The sequence below is a fragment of the Bombus huntii genome, unplaced genomic scaffold, assembly GCF_024542735.1.
Source record: "Bombus huntii isolate Logan2020A unplaced genomic scaffold, iyBomHunt1.1 ctg00000145.1, whole genome shotgun sequence".
In the NCBI taxonomy this organism is placed as follows: domain Eukaryota; kingdom Metazoa; phylum Arthropoda; class Insecta; order Hymenoptera; family Apidae; genus Bombus; species Bombus huntii.
Genome location: NW_026099390.1, coordinates 17,265 through 42,899, shown reverse-complemented (window position 1 = coordinate 42,899; position 25,635 = coordinate 17,265). Strand labels below are relative to the sequence as shown.

Genomic DNA, 25,635 nt, shown 5'->3' with positions numbered 1-25,635 from the left:
GTCGCGCGGGCTGGCGAGCAGATGCTTTAGGCGTCGTAACATTCCTAAATTCCAATTAATAAGTAAAAACCGGAACGACCAAAATTCCCTGGACCGCGTAATCCGCATGAAAATACAAATTCAGCGTCGAATTCGAAGAGATAGATGAAAGAGGGATTCGATGGTAGAGCAAATCGGACGAACGGTTTGTAACACGAGACATTAATAAAGTTGGTGGAGCCGCGGAAAGCGGATGGAAATGGAAATTTTCCGATTTTAATATCGGCGAATGCATCGGGACGCGAGAAGAAAGATCAAAAGGTTGACTGTTGATTAATTTGAGCGGCACGCGAGCCACGAGCCCCGAGCCCCGAGCGTCGCGATGCTCGCGTGCGCCGAAGCTACTGCGATCGAGCGAGCGTCGTAACCTCGGTAAATAACCCGTCGTATAATATTACGTACACTGATCAACGATTCGGAAAGGGAGTTTCGCTAACCGGGGCATCGCCCCACCGTCGTGCGAAAATAAACTAATTAGCCTTTGGGGACGTCGAGGCATGCCCCTCGACGCCCCAGCGGATTTCAAGTCGTCGATTTTACAGCTAGCTGCTGTTACGTTCGAACCGTTTGTAAACCAGTGACGCGCAATTTGGGATAGCGATTGCGATCGAAATCCGACCCCTCTCGAGAATCCTACGGAAAGAGAATTTCTTTCGCAGTGGTTGGTCTGGCCGATCCAAGTTTCGGCGCGCGTTGTCGCGATGCCCAATCGCTGCGTTGCCGATCGTCGTTGCCATTGGAACGCGCGGCGAGCGAACAGCCGTGAGTTTGCTCTGTACACTCAAGGCCTGAACTTAAAGGCTTAACGACCTGTTTGCCGTTGCAGCTCGGCAGAAACGAATCTTCGGCGTTCGCCCGAGCTAAACCAGCGAATATTCGAGCGGCCTGCCTCGGAACGGTCGCTGAATTTCTGCTGAAAAATTAATCAACGCGGAACGTAGATCGCCAGTGATAAACACGTGAAAAACCATGCGCTGATGATGGCGGGGGGGGGGGGGGGGGAAGAACGGCAACGGCAACGTTGTTGCCAAACGAATGTAATGAACGGGCAAATACGCGTTTGTTTGCAAGTACCCTACGGCGAGCAAATAACGTTACGCGAAATACGCGGCCCGGTTTCATCCTGTGTCGTCCTTTTATACACACGCGTGAAAAATTTCGCGGAAATTCGCACTGGCGACGCAGAATCGGTGCGCGGAAGAAATCTGGCCGACTCCTGTTAATAAATTTATTTCTTACAAAATTTACCCGTGGACCGCGCTATCCAGCCGCCCGTGTTTCCATCTCTTCGCCAGCAATTTGGCAACATAGTTTACGAAAAGTTACGGGCGCCGACTGGAGAGAACGGCGAGACCGGTTTTTCTAAAATAAAACGATCCTGCGAAATAGACGCGGCGAGTGCCACGGTCAGTCTTGGAAACTCGAGTCTCCGCGAAAACTCCTTCCGCTTCTGGCTATACGTACAAGTATATCAACGCGCGCCTTGCAACGCGTCTCGTGCCGTTTTTCTCCTATTCTGCTTGCACGTTTCTCAAAGAGAATACCTAATACCAAGGTGGCCTTCGCTTTACGCGTCTGTGCGATTCCAGCGATGGAAAAAACGTCACGCTGTTCAGCAAACCAGCGTGCAAGCAACGACAATACGTATACGACGTTGCATAAATCAACGAATGTTCGCGTATAGAAACTTGTAAAAAAAATCCACTGTCGAAAAATAGAAAAATTCGTACTCGTGCAAAGATCAGCGGGAAACGAAACGATTTTCGACTCGTAACCAAGCATTATAGTCATAGGAATGTAACGAAACGGCGCGCAAACAACCGACGCGAAACCATCGTGACGCAAAAGCATTTCGCGACAGGGAGCGCGGGTCCGACCGTAGCGAAAAACCAGCAGCCAGCCCGCTGTCGTTTCACCCAATGGGGGATTGTATCGATATGTCGAGGCAGCGTCGCTGAAACCTGCTGATGGCAGAGAGCCAACGATAAGGGCCGCCATCTATCGACCGTAAGAGCCTCCTTTTGTATTAACGACGCTGTTCCGACTGTAATTGAGAGCCTCTGTACTCCGGCCCAACGTCGCCAGGTTATTAAATCCCGGGATATAAATTAGTTAATATTATCCACGCGCCGCTAGCTCGCACTCTTTTCTTCGCCAGAGAAATGGATTTTCCGCTAAACTTAAATTGCTTAGCGATCGCCGGATGTGAAAGTTTTATCGAGTTCGTCGATAAAGAGCTTTCGCGTACAACCGACCCGATCAACGTACCATCGACACGCGACAACTGCCAACGATTTACGACGGTTACGATGGTATTACCTTTTCTTCACGATACTTTTCTTTTTCTTTCTCTTCTTCCGCCGTATTTGAGTTGATCACTATGGTTGGTCGCTTTACGTCATCGTGTACGAGGGACACGCCGAATAAAGTTTGTGGAAAATCATTACTCCACGGATCCTTTTCATCGAGTGTTCCAAGATAGCCGTTAGTGGAATTTTCGACCTCGTTTAAGACCCATCAACGAGCTGAAATCTGCTCGCCAACTTTACTCGGAATTCAATGCTTTTCAATTACAAAGATTTTCCGGTTAACCGTTCCTTAATTAAACATGTAACTATACCGAAACGTTTAAATTACTTTTTGGACCTGGTATACAGGTCAAAGCTACTCCAGTTTACTCTGCTTTTTTCAGATCGTCCCTTTCAATTTCGCTGCGCGGAACGTCGGGAAAGGAACTCGAATACGAACGACACGAATAATTTGATAGAAAATCATCGTCGAAGCGAATTCGAAGCAAATTCGAAGCAAATTCGAAGCAAATTCGGGCCGAACGAATTCTCGCCTCGATTCGAATCCAATATGCTTGTCCTTAAATTGGCTGTCCTCCTCGGCAGGATACCTACGAAATCGCAAATACGAGACCGACGATTCGTAGGAAAATCTGTGTGACCGCCGATAATAAAATCTCCTATAATCGACGTTGGCCTGCTTACGTCAATCTGCTCGTGGCAGGTGTCCGACGATACAGGCTCAACGCGACATCAACCTCTTCGTTATAATCCGTACAAGCTTGGTCTCGTGTAACGGTAACGTTAGTCGTGTAATAGATACTTTCGATGTCGGCGTCGAAATCATTTCCCAATATATTTCCTGCGAAATTGCTTCGTAATTTCGTAGTAACACACCGACTGGCTATGTGCCACGTCACCGACTCGCCTACACCTTGCTATCTCTCCCTTAACGACAATTTTATTGAACCGAGCGATCGACCCAGCTCGCCCGGTAAATACCTTCGCTCCTCTGGACACACCGACGATAATTGACCCAGTTCGATATCTTTGTAAACCGACGCCAGGCGTTTCTTGCCTCGTAAAGACGAATCTTTCGAACGGTGTCATTCGCGTTCAATTCGTTTTTCTAGCGAGGGGTCTCGAATCTTTAAACGACGAGAAACCTAATCACTTTCAGACAACTTTCGTTTAAAGACGAAAGAACGTAAAGAACTGGGTTCGGCCTTCTCCCATCTGCGTATCTTTCGGGGAGTCGATTGCGATGGTCATCTCCTTTGTCGGATACGATTCGAATTGGTCGAATAAGCTGGCAAGTGCTAGATCCGTCTCATCTCCTTCTTCCGTCGAATATTAGCGCCACTACGAACGCATAAGCCGAAAAATCTTGCCACCGTATTACGCCGAAATATTAGACGATGTTCATTCGCAAGCGATAAAGCTTCGCTACTGTTCGCGATCGGCGCTGCTCTACTACGAAATATCAAATTTATCGCGTAGCCGCGTACACGGGAGAAGGAAAGAGATCGCAAGGGCGGTATTTACCCAATGCGAGAGACAGGCTACGAAAGACGAGCACGAGCGACTACAAAGTTCAATCGGGCTCGATGAAGCTTAACTTGCTCCGCGGAGAGCGGCCATTTGGAATTCGAGTGGCGTGTACGGTGTGCTCGGAGCGTTAACGAGTTCGATAGTCATCGTAAATAAGCAACCAGCGGTCCGAAAAGTCTCGCCACGGTCAAGAAGACTTAAGAAGCCGTTCGCGGAAGATGGACGGCGCCACCCGCTACTTCTCGGCCGGAAATTACAGGTGACTTAGCGCGGTCTCTCTGCCCTCGCTTCTCTCGATAGACAGAGAGAAGCGGGCGCGGGCGCATCGTAAAATCCAAGCGAAGAGAAAGAAAGAGAGAGAGAGAGGCGTCGCTCGTCGAAAAACTCAGATGCGATCTTTCGCGAGTTCGTCGACAGTTTCTGCCTCGCTGTTACGTTTCTACCGCCCCCGCTGTATTTCGAAACGGAAGGGGGGCGCGATTCCGTCTGTCGGCTCTCTTCCTGCACGCTTCGTTGTGCACCGTCGCGCGTATCTAGACGCTGGAAACGAGAATTATGAAAATTTCGTGGAGCAGTTGCGCCAACTCTTCTCGTTTCTCGCCATTGAAATCGCAGGTGTCAGGTCGCGCGATCGATACAACCCCCGTTAAAGGATCGAAACGATGTTCGTTTGCGATTCTAGGCAAAATCGTTTCCTATTTAGCGTGAAAGTTCCAATTGTTTCTCTCGTCTAGTTAGCGCGCAAGCTTCTTCTCCTTTCCTTTCACTCGTTAGAAGCGAAATAGTTCAGAGATCCTCGCAGCGTTTCAAACATCCCGATGACTCTCTTCGTTCCATTGTCTTCGTCCAGTTGTCTTCGAAACGTTAATTTATTCGTTCGTTCTCCTCGTTGGCGTAAGCGCAAACGCGCTCGATCGGTTACCTCTATTTTCGTTTTTTTCTCTGGGTAGCGCGTCGAGCGAAAAGCGGGTGTGAGTGGCTTGACGGCTCGAGAGAGTGCGATCGAGGATTCCCGATGTTCTTCTCTGACGGATCGTCGATATACGTAGAACGCGACGAGGTCCAACTCGATTTCGCGTCGCGCGTTTCAGAGGATATCAGCCCTTTTCTCTCGCGATCCAGCAAGAAACGACGAGCCGAGCGAAGGAGGAGGAGTCAACCTCGACTGCGGTATCTGCGCCGACGACGCGATCCGAACGTAGCGATTGGAAGGTCGCTTTAAGCGTTAATTTGGCGATCTCGCGATCGATCGAGATCGGTGTCGGGATCGGCGTAATACGCGCGTACGATCCCATATTACGAGCGAAAGACGATTAAAAGACTTCGCGCTCGTAACCGTAACACTGTCCGGGCATGGTTGTCCTTGGGTTTACGACGCCTGTCGCTCGAGATCCCATTGTCTCGAATCGATTATCCAACACTTTGCACCTGCTCCGATTAGTGCAACGTCGAGGAACAAAACAATGCAAGAACGATAAAACATAGGATATACATTAAATGATAAGGGATCGGGGCTTTGGCGCTACTTTGGCGGGGCTACTTTGGCGGCTTAAAAGAGACGAATACGTGGAATACGTCGATCGATCTCTCGTATCGAGGATACGGACTGGCGAACGTAAGACGGATCAAGTTTCGAGCAACGTTTCGAAAGGGCGAATAAATTGGAATTAACGCGGCTCGCTATAGGGCGAGTATACGGAAACCACGGGCTGCGATAATGTAACCCGCGGGATAAAGGCTACCGCGTACGACTCGACGTACAATTGCCCTTTACAGTGTTCGCAGTGGAAAACGATCTGCGCACAGATCGGGGTGCGGCTTAATGCCAATTCACGGACAAAGGGTGACCGCGGACGAAAAAGAGAGCCACGGGATTCTTGGAGCGAGCGAGTAAAGTGAGAACGGCCGGCTGCGCCGTTTCTTTCGACGTTGCTCTCTCGATTCGGAGATAACAGCGCTGTGTGCCGCCGGACGATTAATAACCGACTCGAGATCTAGATACGAATAAGTATAAAAAGGTTGGATCTTGGTTTCGTCGTTCTTACGACCATATAACGCTTCGTAGGACGTGACGATGTGAAACGAAGAATCCCTTCAGAGTGGAAAATGCCGCGACACGGACCGACGCGAAGGCCGACTTTGATACAAAGCCGAAGGTACTTGACTCCAACGACGTCGAGTATCGCTCAAGGGAGATCGGTCATGAAGTAAGGGAAAGAGGAGCACTCGTACGATCCTCGTCCCCCGTGCGATTAAATATCGCAGGGGTGCGGTCGATGGAGATCGTAAGAAGATTCGCGATAAAGCGATCGAAGCAGGCTTACGCCTGTAATCTTTGGAGGTACGTTAATATCGCGACTAAACGTCGTAACCTACGAAATCCGGAGAAGAGGGTCGCAGTTATTAATCGGGCAGCGATAATCGCCGGCTCCACGATATCCAACGAATTCATCCGCCCCCTCGTCCGTCGATACTCCGTCGTTCTTCGATCGTCGTTCTTAATTGCGCGTCTCAGGGGGACGAGAGCAACGCGTATCGCCACCACGCGTCGATCGACGAGGTATCGATTCGCTTCCGCGACCAGCGTCAAAGGCCGGGCCGACGAAACAACGTTATGCCACGCGTCGAGATTCGCGTTGCTCGGCGTCTTTCTCCGTGGGTCACGAAACCAAAAGGGAGGAAAAACACGAGGGATCCGTGAAAAGGCGTCGTTGTTCGATCAGCGTGTGTCCAACGATAAGCGAAGCGACGAGGACGCGACCTAACACCAACACGGGCAATTCCTTTTCCTCGGGTTTCTCGTTTTCTGGATGGACGATCCGGTCCGTAGTTTTTGATTCTCTACAGAGGAGTATACAAGTACTTGATTTGCAAAATGATTAGTTTAAAAGATATCTTAAATTTAACTTTTTTTTATTTTATTTTATTTTATTTCTTTTATTCCTTTTTTTATTTTATTTTACTTTTTATTCTATTTTTTTTATTATGTACCTTGCAATTCGTACAGCTGAACATTAAATTTAGTATTGTAGGACTTGTGTGAATGAGGAGGAAGGATAAGAGAGAGTTAACAAGTTTTTATGCTTTCATTAGTATTTATTCACCTACAGTCTTGACTAAGAATATACAATTCAGTACTAATATATATAGAAAAATACAAATATCCACATAAAACTGTACATACAATCATACATACGAAACCATACATACAAAACCAGACATACAAAACCAAACTTGACTAAGAATATACAATTCAGTAGTAATATATATAAAAAAAATACAAATATCCACATAAAACTGTACATACAACCATACATACAAAACCATACATACAAGAATTATTATACTTAGAAAAAAAGTGTCTGGCAATAGTAGCGATTATTCGGGATCGAGGTATCCCAACTCCAGCCAGTATGCTGCCATATCTCTTGCGGATTCTCCCGGCTCTCGGTCCAGCAGCAACCTTGCAGTTATTGCTTCTCCTGGAGAAGGATCGATGTTGACTAGGCTCCCTGTCCGTCTCAACATGGTGAATTGGGCCACTCGATGTCTCTTCCCTTGGATCGGTTGTTCTCGTACACCTGGCAGAACGATTTTTCTAGCCCACGGTGCCATTTTTGCCAAATTACGGGGCAGCAGCCGTATTGAATCGAGACATTGCTCGCTCTCTAACCCCCAATCGATTAGAAAGACGATGTAGCCAGTCATGGTCCTTTGTAAAAGGATGGCTCTTTCCCAAGCGCTAGATTCCTTAAAATCTACTAGCACGGCGACTAGCATGCCTGTTCTTAAACTTTTCGCCTTCGGCAAGTACTCCACGGGATGTTCCATCATCTTCAAATTGAGTGTTTGGGTTATCTTCGGCCATCCAGCCAAACGAACCCACATGGTGGTAAGTGACTCGACTCGAACCACCCGGACGGGAACTCCTTCTCGGAACCGATCGTTTGTCTTTTGTAAAATCTCCATGGTATACTAGATTTGGAAAAAATTTCGAATGTTAATGTTCGACTATACTGATCTGCCTAGTTTACGTGTCTATGTCGGATGGTGCTGGCTCCGCCGGGAATCGGACCCCCCTTTATATACCAGCAGCACCGACCTTGGAGAGGATCCCCTTTATATATCAGCTGCACCGACCTTAGAGAGGACCCCTTTAAATATCAGCAGCACCGACCTTGGAGAGAACCCCCTTTATATATCAGCTGCACCGACCTTAGAGAGGACCCCTTTAAATATCAGCAGCACCGACCTTGGAGAGGTACTCGGTCACCGTTTAAGCTAAACGCACGTTTTCGTTTGTCTTTTTTCACGCTTTTCTTGTCCTCGCAATATTTTATAACAGTGTTATCAATACATACAGGCAAAATATATAGTCTATTTTTGATACACTAGTGTCAGATATCAATTATTGCTTTCCGTTAAAATAAATATATCATTATTAGATGCTCTTTTTAATATTCCGATCCGCATCCTAACAATATTTTACAATTTTTAACCTAAAAATGTCGCTAGAAAATAGAAAACGAAAAACAATTTGAAAAGCACTAGCTCGCTTGAATGTGAAAATTGTGACGTGGGTGTATGTGCTTTGCCCTGCTTTAAAATATATCACACTCAATTGTATTATTAATAATTAAAGTAAATTATTAAAGTTCACGTATATGTATCGTACCTTTAAGAAAAATTAACATTTAATTATCCAATGTGCTTGCGTAGAGAACAGCATTATCCGCCACATATTGCGGTGCAGTATCGTTTACGCGTAGTTCGCGTCAAACCCTGCCCTACGAAGGAACGTCCCCGCACAAAATTCAATCGTACCTAAGACGTTAAACCGATCCTTTGCAAGTTTTCTTCAAAGAGATACGCTATACGAGTTGTTTGATTGATATCCGAAAAGTTTCTTTCTGTTTATGAGGAAATAATAGACGCACAATGTTATTTGCTTTATATCGTTTTGTCGCATTACGTACGATCCATTTTGTTCTATTGAGATAAACACCGAGACATTTCACAGACTTGGTTTCACGTTTGTACGGAGGTGCTTTATTGTAAAAACGACGTTTGCGAAAAAAGACATTTTTCGGACAACCTAATATATTTCATACGATGCTGTTGCCAAGAAATATTTATTAACGAAATGCTAAAAACTGTTATTTGCAAACAAATACTAGGGGAAATTGTTTTATCCGCTTTTACACGCAGAAGAATTTTACTGCTCAATAATATTGCTATTGGAACGAACGAGCCGTTTCGCTAACATCGGAACGAAGTAGAAACGAATCGGTACTTATCAAGGAGAAAACCTTGTCCAGCGTGGGGAAAAGTTTAAGGACCGATGTCCCTCGATCCACGCTGGAGACGGCCGATGAAACAAGGCGAATTAGCGGGAGATCGGGAGCAGAAGGCAGAACGGGCGGAATAGAAAAGGAATGGATACGGCAAGCTTCGGCCGTGCGATTTCGTATCACGTAGCGTTATCCCCTCGTAAAGTTGGCCACTCGTGCCACTAGCAGAAACTGTATGGCGGGCTCCGAGAGGATTTTAATCGCGCGACGGTCGAACGTATCGGTGAAATTACTGGAGAGCCCCGTCGACGTGCCTTTCGTTCCTGTCTGCCCCACGGCTCGGCTGCCACGGATCTAACAGATTGACCGGATCCAACGTGCCGGGTTACGAAACTTCGAAACTGGCTAGAATCGACTGCTAAGTTAATTGCCGGTCGCTCCCTCGCACCTACTCGTCTATCAGGCGACTCCAACTAGTAACCAACGAGGAAACCGCTGATGTCAGGCGTAAATTCAGCTGAAAATCCGTAGCGTGGAACGATGAAAGAGGCCGCACGGAAGAAAATAGCCTGGCGATCAAAAGGCTGGAACGTGCTTTCAGATCCGAACGCTTAGCTGCGCCGCCCCGCACCGAGATCCACTTTGACTTTCGCCCTTTGTTGCGAATATGACAGCCCGTTCGCGCTTTACCCTCGACGATCGACGCCGACCACGCTTCTGCCGCCTGTTATTTCCCAACCGTCCACCGTTTTGCTCCCCTTCTTTTTCATTTTCTTCTTTCCGCTCTTCTCCTTTTATCCTCTTTTCCCTTCTTCTCTCGCCGAAGCGCCGCGTTTGCTGTCGAGTTCGGCTACGATTGGCAAACACAAATCTTACGTGGACGCGCGATACGCGCGTTCCACGCATTTCAAATTTCACGACGTAACGTACTCGACGACTCAACGTAACGTGGAAAACGCGACAAGATGTTCGAATTTGGAATTATGCGAGCGCGCTGGGTCGATCGGCATGCCATCCGCCAAACGCGCGGCAAATAAATCTGTCGGTGTAATTTTAACGAGCCGCGATACCGCTCGAGGATTATACGGGTAATTTAAATTCCGCTCGCTCGATCGACGCGACTGATGGAACGACGATGAGCCGGCTGAGCCGAGATGAAATGATAAATTAGCGAATGAAACAGCCAAGTATAATGGAATGCCCGGTTAAATATAGAGCGTTTTAAACCGATTAACAGATAACTGCAAATTAGATCGTCCATTAACGCGGTTCGTCCACGTTCGAGCGGCATCGTTCGAGAATCAGTCGGAGAATTAGTCCGAGAATTAGTCAGAATACCCTCCGATCGATCGTTTTCCCCCCCGAAATCTGGCATTCAATCTGTTTCGATTCGCCATTCGCGCGATCCGAATTTAAGTTTCACGATTGTGAATACGAACGAGCCGTGCGTACCACTGACTATCGCACGATCGCTGTGGCAAAACGCTGGCGTACAATTAGCGCTATTTGCCGTTACGTGAAATATATTGTAAACGTTATTGCTCGCGCGTGGAAACTCGCTACTTCGCGCAGCCAGTCGAACTGTTCGATATTTATAGTTAGTCGACAAATACCGCGTACCTATCGTCGAGATTCTACGCAAGCATTGCGCGCGATAGAAACCCCTTCTATATCGTGCAATTGTCGTATCGAATAGCCGCTGCTCGAATTTCGCGCTGCGAATCGCATTCAAAAAATTTTATTTATCTGGAAATCGAACGTGCAGATTTTTTTTTTAATTCAAACGACGTAACCCGAGCAGTTAGATTGACCGAATTTCGTTCTCTTTGGAAACTTTGAGACCTCCGAACAACCCGTCTCTAGATGTCTACGATAACTTTGAAATTCCTTGTAAATTCGACCAATCGCGGGGAGACGTACTCGCGAGGAGAGTCGTCAACGGGGGTCGTAAATCCCCGTTACGATTATAACAATCGACACCACGAATTGATCGATCCCCTGATTTCCTTTGAGAAAATGAGGGGTGATTGAGTTGGTATAACACTGGGATTCACAGTATTATAAAGTATATATTTCCAAGCACTTAGTTACAAAAGATTTGCGTGAAGAATGCGACTCTCGCGCTATGTGCAGACTGCCGCGTTAGGCGTTAGTTGGTAGACCGTCGCGTTAGGCGTTAGTTGGGAGACCGTCGCGTTAGGCGTTAGTTGGGAGACTGTCGCGTTAGGCGTTAGCTGGTAGACCGTTTGTCGCTCTTTTGTTTAATACGGAAGAAAGTTCGGTGTGGGTGTGCCCCTGTGCATAAAGAACGCGGATTCGTTGGTCCCACTTTCGTTAGGAAAAGTGAGGGTAACGAACCGCGGTGTCGATTGGTCATGCTGCACTACTGCTCGAAGGGATGAGTAGGGAGTCTTCTACCATCGTGGTGCGTAAATGACTGTGTGTATGAGAAAACCTAGCCTGTTTTATTACAGGGCTATTCGGGTTTTCCTAATGGGTGCATACCCGCTTTCTCCGCGTTTTAAAGGCGACTAATAAACCCAAGGACACCTCTAAAACCGACTGTGTTTCGAGCATATTTTGGCTTGCAATTCTTCAAGACAATCGGATTGAAGACATATGGCGAAACAATGCAGGGAAATGAAAGTTATGGTGGGTCCTTAGGTTTATTGAGGGTCGAAGTGCCGTTACGCAGGTCGGTTGTTGTCCGGTCGCGCGGGCTGGCGAGCAGATGTTTTAGGCGTCGTAACATCCTCCCCCCGTTGAGAGGGCACCGATCAAATTCTGGCTGTGGAGTCTGGTGTGTCGTTGGTGACCTCCTTCGCTCCGTGTGGGCGTTCGGCCTCGTCTGGATCTGGGTGGATGGGTAAGGGGACCAGTCTTTTGACGCCGCGGTCCAGGATGCTTGTTGCCGTCTGCACGGTAGCGGTCCGGATGATTCCGTCGGCTCCTGGATGGACCATGATTACGCGGCCCAAAGGCCACTGCATATAGGGCACGTTGTCCTCCCTGAGGATTACTACGGTGCCTTCATGAATGTTGTGTTTGCCCTTGTCCCATTTGCTGCGGCGGGTTAACTCGTTTAGGTATTCTCGATACCATCGGCTCCAGAAGTGCTGCTTAATCTGGTGAATGCGCTGCCAACTGGATAGCCGTCCTGATGGAACTGTCCTGAAATCACGCTCCCGTAAACTGGTTAGGGTATCACCGATTAGAAAATGACCGGGAGTGAGGACAGGGGGATCTTTCGGATCGGATGAGATGGGAGTCAGTGGGCGTGAATTGAGAATGGCCTCAATTTCGATCACAAGGGTGTTGAGGTGTTCAAAGGTCAGGAGCTCCGTGCCGACCACGCGGATGAGATGGCGTTTGAACGATTTAACTGCGGCTTCCCATAAGCCGCCAAAATGTGGTGAGTTCGGAGGATTAAAACGCCATTGTATTTGTCGGTCGGCGAGAAAATTCTGTACCCTATCCTGGTGGTCGTCGGACTGCAATAGGGTCCGGAGTTCTTGCAGCTCCCGATTAGCCCCGACGAAATTGGTGCCGTTGTCGGTGAGGATCGTTGCGCAGTATCCTCGCCGCGAGATGAAACGGCGTAGCGCGGCCAAGAAGGCGTCGGTGGTTAGGTCGCTGACTAACTCTATGTGGACCGCCTTTGTCGCCAGACAAACGAATATGGCGGCGTACGTCTTGATTTTACGTCGGTTGCGGTCCCTCCTCTCCTTGATGTAGAATGGGCCGCAGTAGTCGATTCCGACGTTCCTGAACGGCCGCGATTCGGTAATACGCGCCTCTGGCAAATCACCCATCAAGTATTCCACTGGTGGAGGGTTGGCTCTGCAGCAGCGGACGCACCTTCTGAGAGTGCGCCATACCTGGCTACGGCCGTCGATCGGTCAATAGCGCAGTCTCATCGCGTATAGGGTAGCTTGGGTCCCTGTGTGATGATTGTTCCGGTGCTCTTGTTCTATAATTAGCTCTGTCACCGGGGATTTCGGTAGGATGATCGGGTGTTTTTGGCTGAAGGGTATGGCGGAGTTGGTTAGTCGCCCTCCTACCCGGAGTAGCCCATCTTCGTCGAGGAAGGGGTTTAATGGCTGTAGTTTCCCTCCAACGTCCTCGCTTCGATTTTTTTGGAGGATCCGAATTTCAGGCGCGAAATGCTGGGATTGTAAGATTTTTATTAGCCTGTTGTGCGCTGCGGTCAGTTCGTCTGTGGTGAGATGGGCAGTTCGGTGTTGCTTATGTCTCCATCGAAGACACCGGGCGACGATTCTTATTAGTCTTGGCCAAGACGAGTAGCGATGGAGGAGAGTGTTGTCGTTAACACTCGTCCTCAGACAGATCGTCTTCTTTTGCTCCGGGAGGTCGACTACCGGTATCGGGCTCCAAACCGGCCAATAGCTTTCGCTTTGCAGGAGCCACCTTGGCCCGTTTTTCCAAATGGACGGACATAGGAATTCCTTGGGCGTCTGGCCTCGGGAGATGAGATCGGCTGGATTATCGTCGGTAGGCACATGACGCCAGTCGGAGATATTGGTCTTGGTCTGTATCTCAGCGACTCGATTCGCCACAAATGTTTTCAAGGTGTGCGGCGAAGACCTGATCCAATGGAGTACGATGGTGGAGTCAGTCCAGTAGACTATCCGCGATATCTTGGTCGTCAGGGCCTGTTGTATTGACGAAATCAAGGACGTCAAAATAAGTGCCCCACTTAATTCGAGACGTGGTATGGAGAGCGATTTGAGCGGCGCTACCTTCGACCGCGCCGTGAGGAGTCGAGTCCAAATATTGTTCTTTCGGTCAGTCGTCCGCACGTAGACGCACGCCCCATATGCCCTTTCGCTAGCGTCACAGAATCCGTGGAGCTCAATTTTCGTTGCGGATTCTAGGATGGTCTTCCGAGGGAACCTTACCGCATTTAACAACGGCAATTGGGTGTGGTATTTGATCCATGCTGTGTGTACGTCTGACGGAAGGGATTCGTCCCAATCTACCTTCAATGTCCAGACTTGTTGCAAAATCATTTTTGCTCGAACGATTACCGGCGCGAGCAATCCTAGTGGATCATATATTTGTGCGATGACTGAGCTGATTGATCGCTTTGTGATTCGGGAAGTGTCACTGTTCGTCTTGACCGAATATAGTATGGTATCGTCGGCTGAATCCCAAAAGACGCCGAGTGTTTTTAACGTGGATGACTCACCGAGATGTAATTTCTGCTTGGTGTCTTCCTCAGGTAGCCCTCTCAGCAGATCCCGATCGTTTGAGGCCCATTTGCGGATATTTAGACCGGCTAGCTTAAGTAATCTCGTGAGATCATTCCTGATTGATAGGGCTTCGTCCTTCGTATCGGCTCCGGTCAACGCATCGTCGACATAGAAGTCTCGCCGTAGGATCTGCGCTGCTCTCGGAAATCGAGGTCCCTCGTCCTCTGCCAACTGTTTGAGACATCGGATGGCCAGATACGGGGCTGCGGATAGACCGAACGTTACGGTGTTGAGTCGGTAAGTTTCGATCTCTCCGTTGTCGGCACGCCACAGAATCTTTTGGTAGGGACGATCTTCTGGACGTAGGAGGAATTGGCGGTACATCTTCTCGATGTCGCCGGTAAGGACATATTGAAATGACCGGAATCTCAATAGGATGTTCCTCAGGTCTTCTTGTAATTTCGGACCCGTATGAAGGGCGTCGTTTAGAGACACTCCCGTGGTACTTGAAGCTGAGCCGTCGAACACAACCCGTAGCTTGGTGGTGTCGCTCGATTCCTTGGTCACGCCGTGATGTGGTAAATAATATCCGTGGTCGGTGGCGTGATCCGTGTTGATCTTTGTCATGTGACCCAAGTCTAAATATTCTTGAATCACAGCACTATACGCGGTTTCATATTGTTTGTCGCGTTGGAATCGGCGATGAAGAGAGGCGAGCCTGCTCATTGCAGTGGCCTTCGATGACCCTAGTGAGGAAAGCTTTTCGTTGAACGGTAATGCAACGATGTATCTGCCTTCCTTGGTTCGTCGGACATGGTTTCGGAAATGTTCTTCACATAGTCGTTCCGATTCCGAAAGATGAGTAGTGGCCTGTCCCTCGTCGATCTCCCAAAACCGTGCGAGGTCCTCTTGCAGAGCCGTTGTGGTTGCGTGGAACGTATTTATCGCGGTTTGGGACGTGGGACTCCCCCCGATTACCCAGCCGAAGCGTGTTTTTTGTAGACGTAGTTCAGGTTCGCCTGGTTGTGCCAGATTGACCTGCCCGATGCACAGCGACGCGAATGTTGATCCGGTACTAAGTAAAACATCGATCGGGGCTGGGCAATGGAATTGTGGATCGGCTAGATGAATATTTCTGGGTAATCCCAGACTCGAGGGATCGATGGGCTCGCTTGGTACGAGGATCGATATGGCCGGGATAACAAGAAATCTCAATGTCTTCTTGTACTCGCCGTCCGTCGACGTGATGGTGGCCGTGGTGTAACGTTTTGCCGTGGTGCTCAAATTGTCGAGGGCTCCGATCTGGATCGCACATCTCCTTTGCCTTATACCGAGGGAGTTCGCGAGCCTGTCGGTCATGAAGTTCATGCTCGACCCAGTGTCGAGTAAGGCTCGGGCTCGGATTGGTTGTGCCTGTTTGTTCAAAACCTTGATCTGTGCTGTGGCCAACAGATCATGATGCAGAGGGGTGTGGGGAGATGTGTTTGTTAGTCCGATCCCCCTTGCTGTCGTAGTCTCGGACAGTCAGTTTTGCCCCGGTTGGGACTTGGATGAAGAGGTTGGGGTGGTGTTCCGGATCCGGGCTGAGCGTGACTCGTACGAGGAATGCTCTTTCGTACCTCTTGGAACCGAAGATGTATGCTTCCGTGAAGTATCGGATGTTCGCCTCGATTTGTGGGACGACCGCGACTTCGATGATCCCGATGGGGATTGTTCGGTGGAGGCTCGCTTGTGTGATGAACGACTGCCCGACGATCGACCGCTCGGTGCGCGACTGCCCGACGACCGACCGCTCGATGCGCGACTGTCCGACGACCGACTGCTCGGCGACCAACCGCTTGCCGACCGACCGCTCGACGATCGACCGCTCGAAGATCGACCGCTCGACGACCATGAATCTACCTGGGTTTTTTCGCGGTGTAGATACGTATGGTGTCGGTGACCGCAGATACGACACGAACCCGATGTACACTGTGTCGGCGAATGTCCTGTGCCTAGGCAATTTATGCACAACGATGCCTTCTTCACGATTTGAAAACGTTTGGTCGCTGATTTGGCCTTGAATATTTTGCAGTGTCTGATCTCGTGATGTCCGTTGCAGGTCGGACACACCACCGTTCTGCTGGTTGTAGCAAGGGTTCGCCCATGCGGTATGGTTGTTCGCTGACTGCGGTGTTTGTGTGTTGACCCTTTTGATTCCTTCTCTTTAGAGAGGAATTGAGTCCCGTTCGCCCGTGTTTTGAGAAAGTCTATCAGATGCTGATAGGATGGCACCTTTTGGCGGGGCAGTGTGCGTTGCCATTTACGCAGGCTGGACGCGGGCAACTTCGACGCGATCAATTCGATCATCGCTATGTTTGAAGTGACGGGCTCCTTTAGATGTTCGAGCGCCTTTAGATTTACGCTGATGGTTTCCAACAAATCCTCTAGGGCCTCTGGAGTTTCCCTTTTGATTTCCGGATAATTACGCATCAGATTCCAATGGCGCATGCAGATTTGGAGGGGGCAATTGAACTTGTCCTTCAGTGTATCAAGCGCGATGGAATAGTTGGCCTCTGTGAGTTCTAATGACTGGATACTCTGTGCGGCCCGTCCAGTTATAGATGAGCGTAGATGCTGGAACTTTTGGACATTCGTCAAACCTTCGTTAAGGTCCACTATGGATGTGAACGTGTCGTAGAAATAGGTCCAATTCTCGAGGGCACCGTCGAATTGGGGCACGCGGACCTCTGGAACGGTGGTCGGCTCTGGTTTCCGGCACGTCTCACCTCTTGTTGTAGTCGACGGGGTTGTTGCTGATATTTGCTCAAAGAGCTCTCGGAACCGCATGTCAAGCTCCCGATGCTCTTGCGATAACGAATCTACCCGCGCATCTTCCCCCTCATCTACCACACCTAACTCTTCTTGAACCTCGAGTATCCTCCTCCAAAGCTCATCGAACGAGCTGCGGCAAGATGCTAGGAAGATTCTGTTTGCCTTCCCAGACGCTTCGTACTCATCGAGTTCGCGCCTTATGGTTGCAAGTCGACGGGCTAGGACGCCTCGTCTCCGCCGTAACGTGCTGATTGATTCAGCTTGGGCCATGTTTGATTTTGATAATGAACGCCCTTACCTTGATCAAATGGACGTTGATCTGGGATTCTGTTGCTAATCGTTACGATGCGGCGTGGGCTCGTGTAGATGCTGCGCGACGGAGGTGCTTCTCTCCGATGGCGGTTCCCTTGCTCAGTTGACTAAGTGGTTGGAACTTGGATCTCACGCGACACTGTATAGTCACTGGTCAGTGCACTTTTTGGTGGCACGAGATCCGGCTCGAAGGACCATGTAAATTCGACCAATCGCGGGGAGACGTACTCGCGAGGAGAGTCGTCAACGGGGGTCGTAAATCCCCGTTACGATTATAACAATCGACACCACGAATTGATCGACCCCCTGATTTCCTTTGAGATAATGAGGGGTGATTGAGTTGGTATAACACTGGGATTCACAGTATTATAAAGTATATATTTCCAAGCACTTAGTTACAAAAGATTTGCGTGAAGAATGCGACTCTCGCGCTATGTGCAGACTGCCGCGTTAGGCGTTAGTTGGTAGACCGTCGCGTTAGGCGTTAGTTGGGAGACCGTCGCGTTAGGCGTTAGTTGGGAGACTGTCGCGTTAGGCGTTAGCTGGTAGACCGTTTGTCGCTCTTTTGTTTAATACGGAAGAAAGTTCGGTGTGGGTGTGCCCCTGTGCATAAAGAACGCGGATTCGTTGGTCCCACTTTCGTTAGGAAAAGTGAGGGTAACGAACCGCGGTGTCGATTGGTCATGCTGCACTACTGCTCGAAGGGATGAGTAGGGAGTCTTCTACCATCGTGGTGCGTAAATGACTGTGTGTATGAGAAAACCTAGCCTGTTTTATTACAGGGCTATTCGGGTTTTCCTAATGGGTGCATACCCGCTTTCTCCGTGTTTTAAAGGCGACTAATGAACCCAAGGACACCTCTAAAACCGACTGTGTTTCGAGCATATTTTCGCTTGCAATTCTTCAAGACAATCGGATTGAAGACATATGGCGAAACAATGCAGGGAAATGAAAGTTATGGTGGGTCCTTAGGTTTATTGAGGGTCGAAGTGCCGTTACGCAGGTCGGTTGTTGTCCGGTCGCGCGGGCTGGCGAGCAGATGCTTTAGGCGTCGTAACATTCCTAAATTCCAATTAATAAGTAAAAACCGGAACGACCAAAATTCCCTGGACCGCGTAATCCGCATGAAAATACAAATTCAGCGTCGAATTCGAAGAGATAGATGAAAGAGGGATTCGATGGTAGAGCAAATCGGACGAACGGTTTGTAACACGAGACATTAATAAAGTTGGTGGAGCCGCGGAAAGCGGATGGAAATGGAAATTTTCCGATTTTAATATCGGCGAATGCATCGGGACGCGAGAAGAAAGATCAAAAGGTTGACTGTTGATTAATTTGAGCGGCACGCGAGCCACGAGCCCCGAGCCCCGAGCGTCGCGATGCTCGCGTGCGCCGAAGCTACTGCGATCGAGCGAGCGTCGTAACCTCGGTAAATAACCCGTCGTATAATATTACGTACACTGATCAACGATTCGGAAAGGGAGTTTCGCTAACCGGGGCATCGCCCCACCGTCGTGCGAAAATAAACTAATTAGCCTTTGGGGACGTCGAGGCATGCCCCTCGACGCCCCAGCGGATTTCAAGTCGTCGATTTTACAGCTAGCTGCTGTTACGTTCGAACCGTTTGTAAACCAGTGACGCGCAATTTGGGATAGCGATTGCGATCGAAATCCGACCCCTCTCGAGAATCCTACGGAAAGAGAATTTCTTTCGCAGTGGTTGGTCTGGCCGATCCAAGTTTCGGCGCGCGTTGTCGCGATGCCTAATCGCTGCGTTGCCGATCGTCGTTGCCATTGGAACGCGCGGCGAGCGAACAGCCGTGAGTTTGCTCTGTACACTCGAGGCCTGAACTTAAAGGCTTAACGACCTGTTTGCCGTTGCAGCTCGGCAGAAACGAATCTTCGGCGTTCGCCCGAGCTAAACCAGCGAATATTCGAGCGGCCTGCCTCGGAACGGTCGCTGAATTTCTGCTGAAAAATTAATCAACGCGGAACGTAGATCGCCAGTGATAAACACGTGAAAAACCATGCGCTGATGATGGCGGGGGGGGGGGGGAAGAACGGCAACGGCAACGTTGTTGCCAAACGAATGTAATGAACGGGCAAATACGCGTTTGTTTGCAAGTACCCTACGGCGAGCAAATAACGTTACGCGAAATACGCGGCCCGGTTTCATCCTGTGTCGTCCTTTTATACACACGCGTGAAAAATTTCGCGGAAATTCGCACTGGCGACGCAGAATCGGTGCGCGGAAGAAATCTGGCCGACTCCTGTTAATAAATTTATTTCTTACAAAATTTACCCGTGGACCGCGCTATCCAGCCGCCCGTGTTTCCATCTCTTCGCCAGCAATTTGGCAACATAGTTTACGAAAAGTTACGGGCGCCGACTGGAGAGAACGGCGAGACCGGTTTTTCTAAAATAAAACGATCCTGCGAAATAGACGCGGCGAGTGCCACGGTCAGTCTTGGAAACTCGAGTCTCCGCGAAAACTCCTTCCGCTTCTGGCTATACGTACAAGTATATCAACGCGCGCCTTGCAACGCGTCTCGTGCCGTTTTTCTCCTATTCTGCTTGCACGTTTCTCAAAGAGAATACCTAATACCAAGGTGGCCTTCGCTTTACGCGTCTGTGCGATTCCAGCGATGGAAAAAACGTCACGCTGTTCAGCAAACCAGCGTGCAAGCAACGACAATACGTATACGACGTTGCATAAATCAACGAATGTTCGCGTATAGAAACTTGTAAAAAAAATCCACTGTCGAAAAATAGAAAAATTCGTACTCGTGCAAAGATCAGCGGGAAACGAAACGTTTTTCGACTCGTAACCAAGCGTTATAGTCACAGGAATGTAACGAAACGGCGCGCAAACAACCGACGCGAAACCATCGTGACGCAAAAGCATTTCGCGACAGGGAGCGCGGGTCCGACCGTAGCGAAAAAACAGCAGCCAGCCCGCTGTCGTTTCACCCAATGGGGGGTTGTATCGATATATCGGGGCAGCGTCGCTGAAACCTGCTGGTGGCAGAGAGCCAACGATAAGGGCCGCCATCTATCGACCGTAAGAGCCTCCTTTTGTATTAACGACGCTGTTCCGACTGTAATTGAGAGCCTCTGTACTCCGGCCCAACGTCGCCAGGTTATTAAATCCCGGGATATAAATTAGTTAATATTATCCACGCGCCGCTAGCTCGCACTCTTTTCTTCGCCAGAGAAATGGATTTTCCGCTAAACTTAAATTGCTTAGCGATCGCCGGATGTGAAAGTTTTTTCGAGTCCGTCGATAAAGAGCTTCCGCGTACAACCGACCCGATCAACGTACCATCGACACGCGACAACTGCCAACGATTTACGACGGTTACGATGGTATTACCTTTTCTTCACGATACTTTTCTTTTTCTTTCTCTTCTTCCGCCGTATTTGAGTTGATCACTATGGTTGGTCGCTTTACGTCATCGTGTACGAGGGACACGCCGAATAAAGTTTGTGGAAAATCATTACTCCACGGATCCTTTTCATCGAGTGTTCCAAGATAGCCGTTAGTGGAATTTTCGACCTCGTTTAAGACCCATCAACGAGCTGAAATCTGCTCGCCAACTTTACTCGGAATTCAATGCTTTTCAATTACAAAGATTTTCCGGTTAACCGTTCCTTAATTAAACATGTAACTATACCGAAACGTTTAAATTACCTTTTGAACCTGGTATACAGGTCAAAGCTACTCCAGTTTACTCTGCTTTTTTCAGAACGTCCCTTTCAATTTCGCTGCGCGGAACGTCGGGAAAGGAACTCGAATACGAACGACTATTTCTTTTCTTGCCCCTCGATATCCGCACTACGCACGCGTTCGTTACGCGTTCGCGACCGTTGCCACGTATGTCTTCTTCCAAATATTCGACGGAAGGATGTAGGAAGCATGTCGGCCTTACACTTTTATGATATGGCGCTTTGTATCGCGAAGCCATCGAAAACAGTTCCGTCGTCGAGTCCCGCCACGAATATATGGGCGGTGTAAAGCAGACCAGTAAACAGCTACATACCGTTTTATACGAAAGTCCCAAAAATGGTGGCGAAAATTACTTTTTTGCGGATTGGAAATATCAACAATAAATTCTTACTTATTATATAACGCAAACCAGAAGAAAAAGAATAAAAACAAAATAACGCATTTGCAATTCGTACGTCGCTTGATGGGTCAATTAATTGGGCATTTTCGTGACGCCGACCTCAAGAATACTTCATCAACTTCTGGAACAGCAGAAAGACTAAACGGCCTTTTACATGTCATTCGGCGAGATGACACAGAAGGAAGTAAAGATCGTGTGGTATGTTGTAATCGGAAAATCAAAGGTAGAAGAAGAGAATCGATGTACTATTATGCCACTCGTTTGGTTAAACCGGCCCTGCATACACGCAATTGCTTCGAAAAATACCACACCGTGCAAGTATATGAAAGGAGTCATAAACGTAGCAAAAGTAAGTATCTTTTCCTGGATTTTGACAAAAGAATTCTGTTATATTCAAACAAAGTCCTAGTTTTTATTACGCAAATGTTTTTTCGCATAGAATTAACACCAATGAATAAACGGATAACAGAAGAATTAAACGAAGTGGAACTAGTACAGTGCATAAAAGTACTATTGAAATCAAGCGAAAACATGAAAAGATCGAATTCCGTACCCGGATTACCTATAGAAATCATGTCTATAGAAATCATCTAAAGCACAAAAGATAAAAACAAGAAAAAGGATAGTAACACGGGGAACCAATCATCCTACAAAGAATTAGTACATTAAAATAAAAGATCAAACGCAACGGTGAAAAATTACTAGCGTTGCTGGAGAAGAAAAAGAAGAGCAGAATAACAGAGGAACAAAGAGAGTGAATACGAAATTAGAAAAGCTTTCCACAACTTCATAAGAAACTACTGGAAATGTAGAATGGAAAACATATCCAAATAAAAACCCAAAGAACTTTCACCATCGATTAACTGCGTCTTCCGCCCAAAAAACCACAACATAAGTGATATACTCTGACACAATCAGAACGGATGCAAATAGGAATTCATGAAAGCCGACATGTACCGTCACACAATTCGACGAAGACAATAATATAATCATTATCGATAACCATGAGATACTAAACATACTAACATAGAGAAATAACATTTATTGTCTGGATGGTTATAAAGTATAAGGAGAAAGCTTAGGATATTGGCAAAGACGACTGAATTCCAACTGAAATATTCAGCATATACCGAATGGGAAAAACGGTCAGAGTCTACTTGGGGGTACGTGACTGCTGGACCGCATGGGCACGCTCCGCGTTACATAGACGAAACCTTGAGTATCTCCAAATAAAGGGCCTAAAAAGGCTAATTTGGGAAGTCATAAACTAATCGTCTATACTAAGAGCACGCATTGAAACAGTCCACACACAAAATAGCCACATAAGAATATATCAGCATAACTAAGTTGACTGTTACGTCGCGTAACACTCTACCTAGCCGAGGCCACACACCGAAGGCAATATGGCAACCAGATGTCTTCGGATACTCGCAGCGTATCCTCCATAGTTTCAAGGACCTTCCATAAATTTCACAGATTTCCTAGAAAAGGTCCTTCAAACGAAACAAACATCTGGTTCGGAGGAATTTCTAGAGACTATTGTCTACCACGGCGAAAAAGGGAAAGGTAGTATTTGTCACGTACGCTGCAACTTTCCTCCCACTAACCACTTTCTCTCGAGGGCGGTTAAGACCCTGCGTCTAACCAATTAAAAACGAAGCCTATTCCCTCACTCTCCTAACACAAATCGTCACGAACAAATCCGATGGTCCCGTGCGCTAGACACACCCGATCCTTAGCTTTCCTCCGAGACAGCATCGTCTACCAAGAGTACTGATTTTACATCCTTCGAACGGTCAACATCCTTCCACCCGGTATACACACCCGTAGATCAGTCACTCATCTCGTACATACGCATCAGCGTAACTATCCTCGTTATAAGTTGTGGAATAAACGGTGAAATATAACTTACTACTGTGTCATATTCATTCAACCACCTCTGTTATCCTAACCGAAACAGGGGAACGACTACTTCGCGGCGTCGATTCACCGAATCGTAGCGAGAATTTACGCCTCTCGCTGACGCGTTTTCCTCGCGACCGCGTCTCTCCGCGAACGGTCGTAACATTGACAATCCAGATTTAATTCTATCTGACATTTCCACAAATTAAAATAAGTTAGATCTAACCTTCAAAAATGAACAATAAAAAAAATTATCGAATTTGGTAACATTGATTTAAAAGAACCTACCTAACTATATTTACGCACCTTTCACACATCTACTCCTGCAGCATAATATTTAACAATTGCCTAAATGCCAATTATTTCTCCATTCTGGAAAACAAGAAAGGCAGTAGCATTAAAAAAAGAAGGAAAAGCAACAGTGATTCTGTCAGCTATACCGATGAATTAGACTCTTACTCAACATTTATAAAGTATCCGAATCTATGATAAATAACACTATATACATTGAAAATAACCTAATTCCGGGCACCCAATTTGGCTTCAAATTTAAACATTCAACGATACATGCAATTACAAAATTCATCATATATCTCTTGGGCAAGAGACGAGAGTGATTGCGTCGAAGCGGTGTTCATAGATTTAGAGAGGGCATTCAACACATTCTGGCTGAATTTCTTTCCTTAAGCTCGAAAAAGAGAGCTTCCACACCACGTAATAAAAATAATTTGGAAATCACAAATTAATATAAGCGAATTCAAAACAATTCTATTCGGGCCGTACATTTCCAAAATATCAGATGCAAAAAGCAATTCCGCCTACACGATATCTACGATACAATAGCAACATATCCATTCCTCACAAAAAAGTCGTTTGCTATTTAGATATACATTCGGATTTCAAATCGAACAAACACACGAATCTACTGCAAACAACTAAATAATAAAGTAAAAATATTCTGCTGCAAACTTCTAATAAAGCTGATCCTGATGTACGGTTGCCCGATTTGATTTAAACAGAAAAGCCAAATTGGTTCAAATGTAAGTGTCTGAGATCATACTCAATACATATTTAACCATTATATACAATTTATAGGTTTTAGATATTTTTTGTACAGTAATATCGAATAACAAAACTAGTTACTTCAGCAAACGCTCATACCACATTGAGTACACTCGTTCTCGCATTCTTCTCCTGAAGAAAGGAAAAACAATATTGTAGAAAAGTACCACTTTTGTAGCGACTTAAATTCAATCATTAACTGAAATGTTAAAAATGTAAATCCGACACAAAATATTGTATGGCTACGTCATACCGTCGCGTAACGGTACTTTTGCCAAAACCACATTCCAACTGAAATTCTTTCTTTATTAAGAATATATACGTGTAATATGTATTTTCTCGGGCAATAAATGTTATATATATGTCGGGTTCACATTATGACTAGGGTTAGGGGCGTGAAACGAATCTTCATTTGGATTAGACATTTTTGTTATGCAATATTTACTACTGCAAATAGGATTATTACAGCATTTGACAAGTAACCGTGGTAATTAGATACTCGAGAAGCCAATGACAATGATCCTAGGTTCAATAACGAATCCGCGGTCAGCGGGATAACAAAATGCCCTTTTTTTTCAAAGTCCAAGTTCTACTCAACTTGCTTGTCTACGGTACAAGTATTACTAAACTAACTATTTGTTAAAAAGTAGAATATTCACCGAGCGTAAAGACGCTATGTAACTCGCTGATGTGACCTCACGAGAGAATAACTTTCCGTCGTGATGATGCTGCAGAGGAAATCTATGATGGGGTGTGTCGCAGAACATGAGATCATCGGATTCGCGGAGAGATGCCTTCGTCCGGAAAGTGAGGGAAAGTGACGTTGAGAGAAAGTTGCTAGCAGGAAACGTCGTTCGTGAGAAACATAGATTTCCCCTATCTTTTCGTAGTTGGGACAAAGACTGTTTGTCTGTTTGAAGGACCTTAGTTAACTAAATCTTGAGATTTATAACGGGTCCTCAGGCTAGCTGAACATGTACTGTGGAGATGAAGAGGGTCTGCATGTCGTGATCCACGAACAGCAACTGTTGGAATGT

General features: G+C 47.3%; 2 protein-coding genes across 2 annotated transcripts; both read right to left on the bottom strand.

The window, feature by feature from the left end:
- Positions 1-11,946: 11,946 nt before the first annotated feature.
- LOC126877325 (uncharacterized) lies at positions 11,947-12,981 on the bottom strand. The gene has a single exon (XM_050640134.1). The coding sequence runs from the start codon at positions 12,979-12,981 to the stop codon at positions 11,947-11,949; it is 1,035 nt and encodes a 344-aa protein (XP_050496091.1).
- An 87-nt stretch (positions 12,982-13,068) lies between these two features.
- On the bottom strand, positions 13,069-17,466 carry LOC126877324 (uncharacterized). Its single transcript, XM_050640133.1, has 2 exons — positions 16,344-17,466; positions 13,069-15,821 (listed from the first exon to the last, which is right to left on the bottom strand). The coding sequence occupies exons 1-2, from the start codon at positions 17,464-17,466 to the stop codon at positions 13,069-13,071; spliced, it is 3,876 nt and encodes a 1,291-aa protein (XP_050496090.1).
- Between the last annotated feature and the right edge of the window lie 8,169 nt (positions 17,467-25,635).

Bases quoted from the DNA above. Each gene is read 5' to 3' on its own strand.
- LOC126877325 (XM_050640134.1), bottom strand. From the start codon at position 12,981: ATGGGTGATTTGCCAGAGGCGCGTATTACCGAATCGCGGCCGTTCAGG.
- LOC126877324 (XM_050640133.1), bottom strand. From the start codon at position 17,466: ATGGCCCAAGCTGAATCAATCAGCACGTTACGGCGGAGACGAGGCGTC. The intron at 15,822-16,343 runs GTTCGTGTCGTA...TGTTGGCCACAG, and splicing joins GCCGACACAGTGTACATCGG to CACAGATCAAGGTTTTGAAC.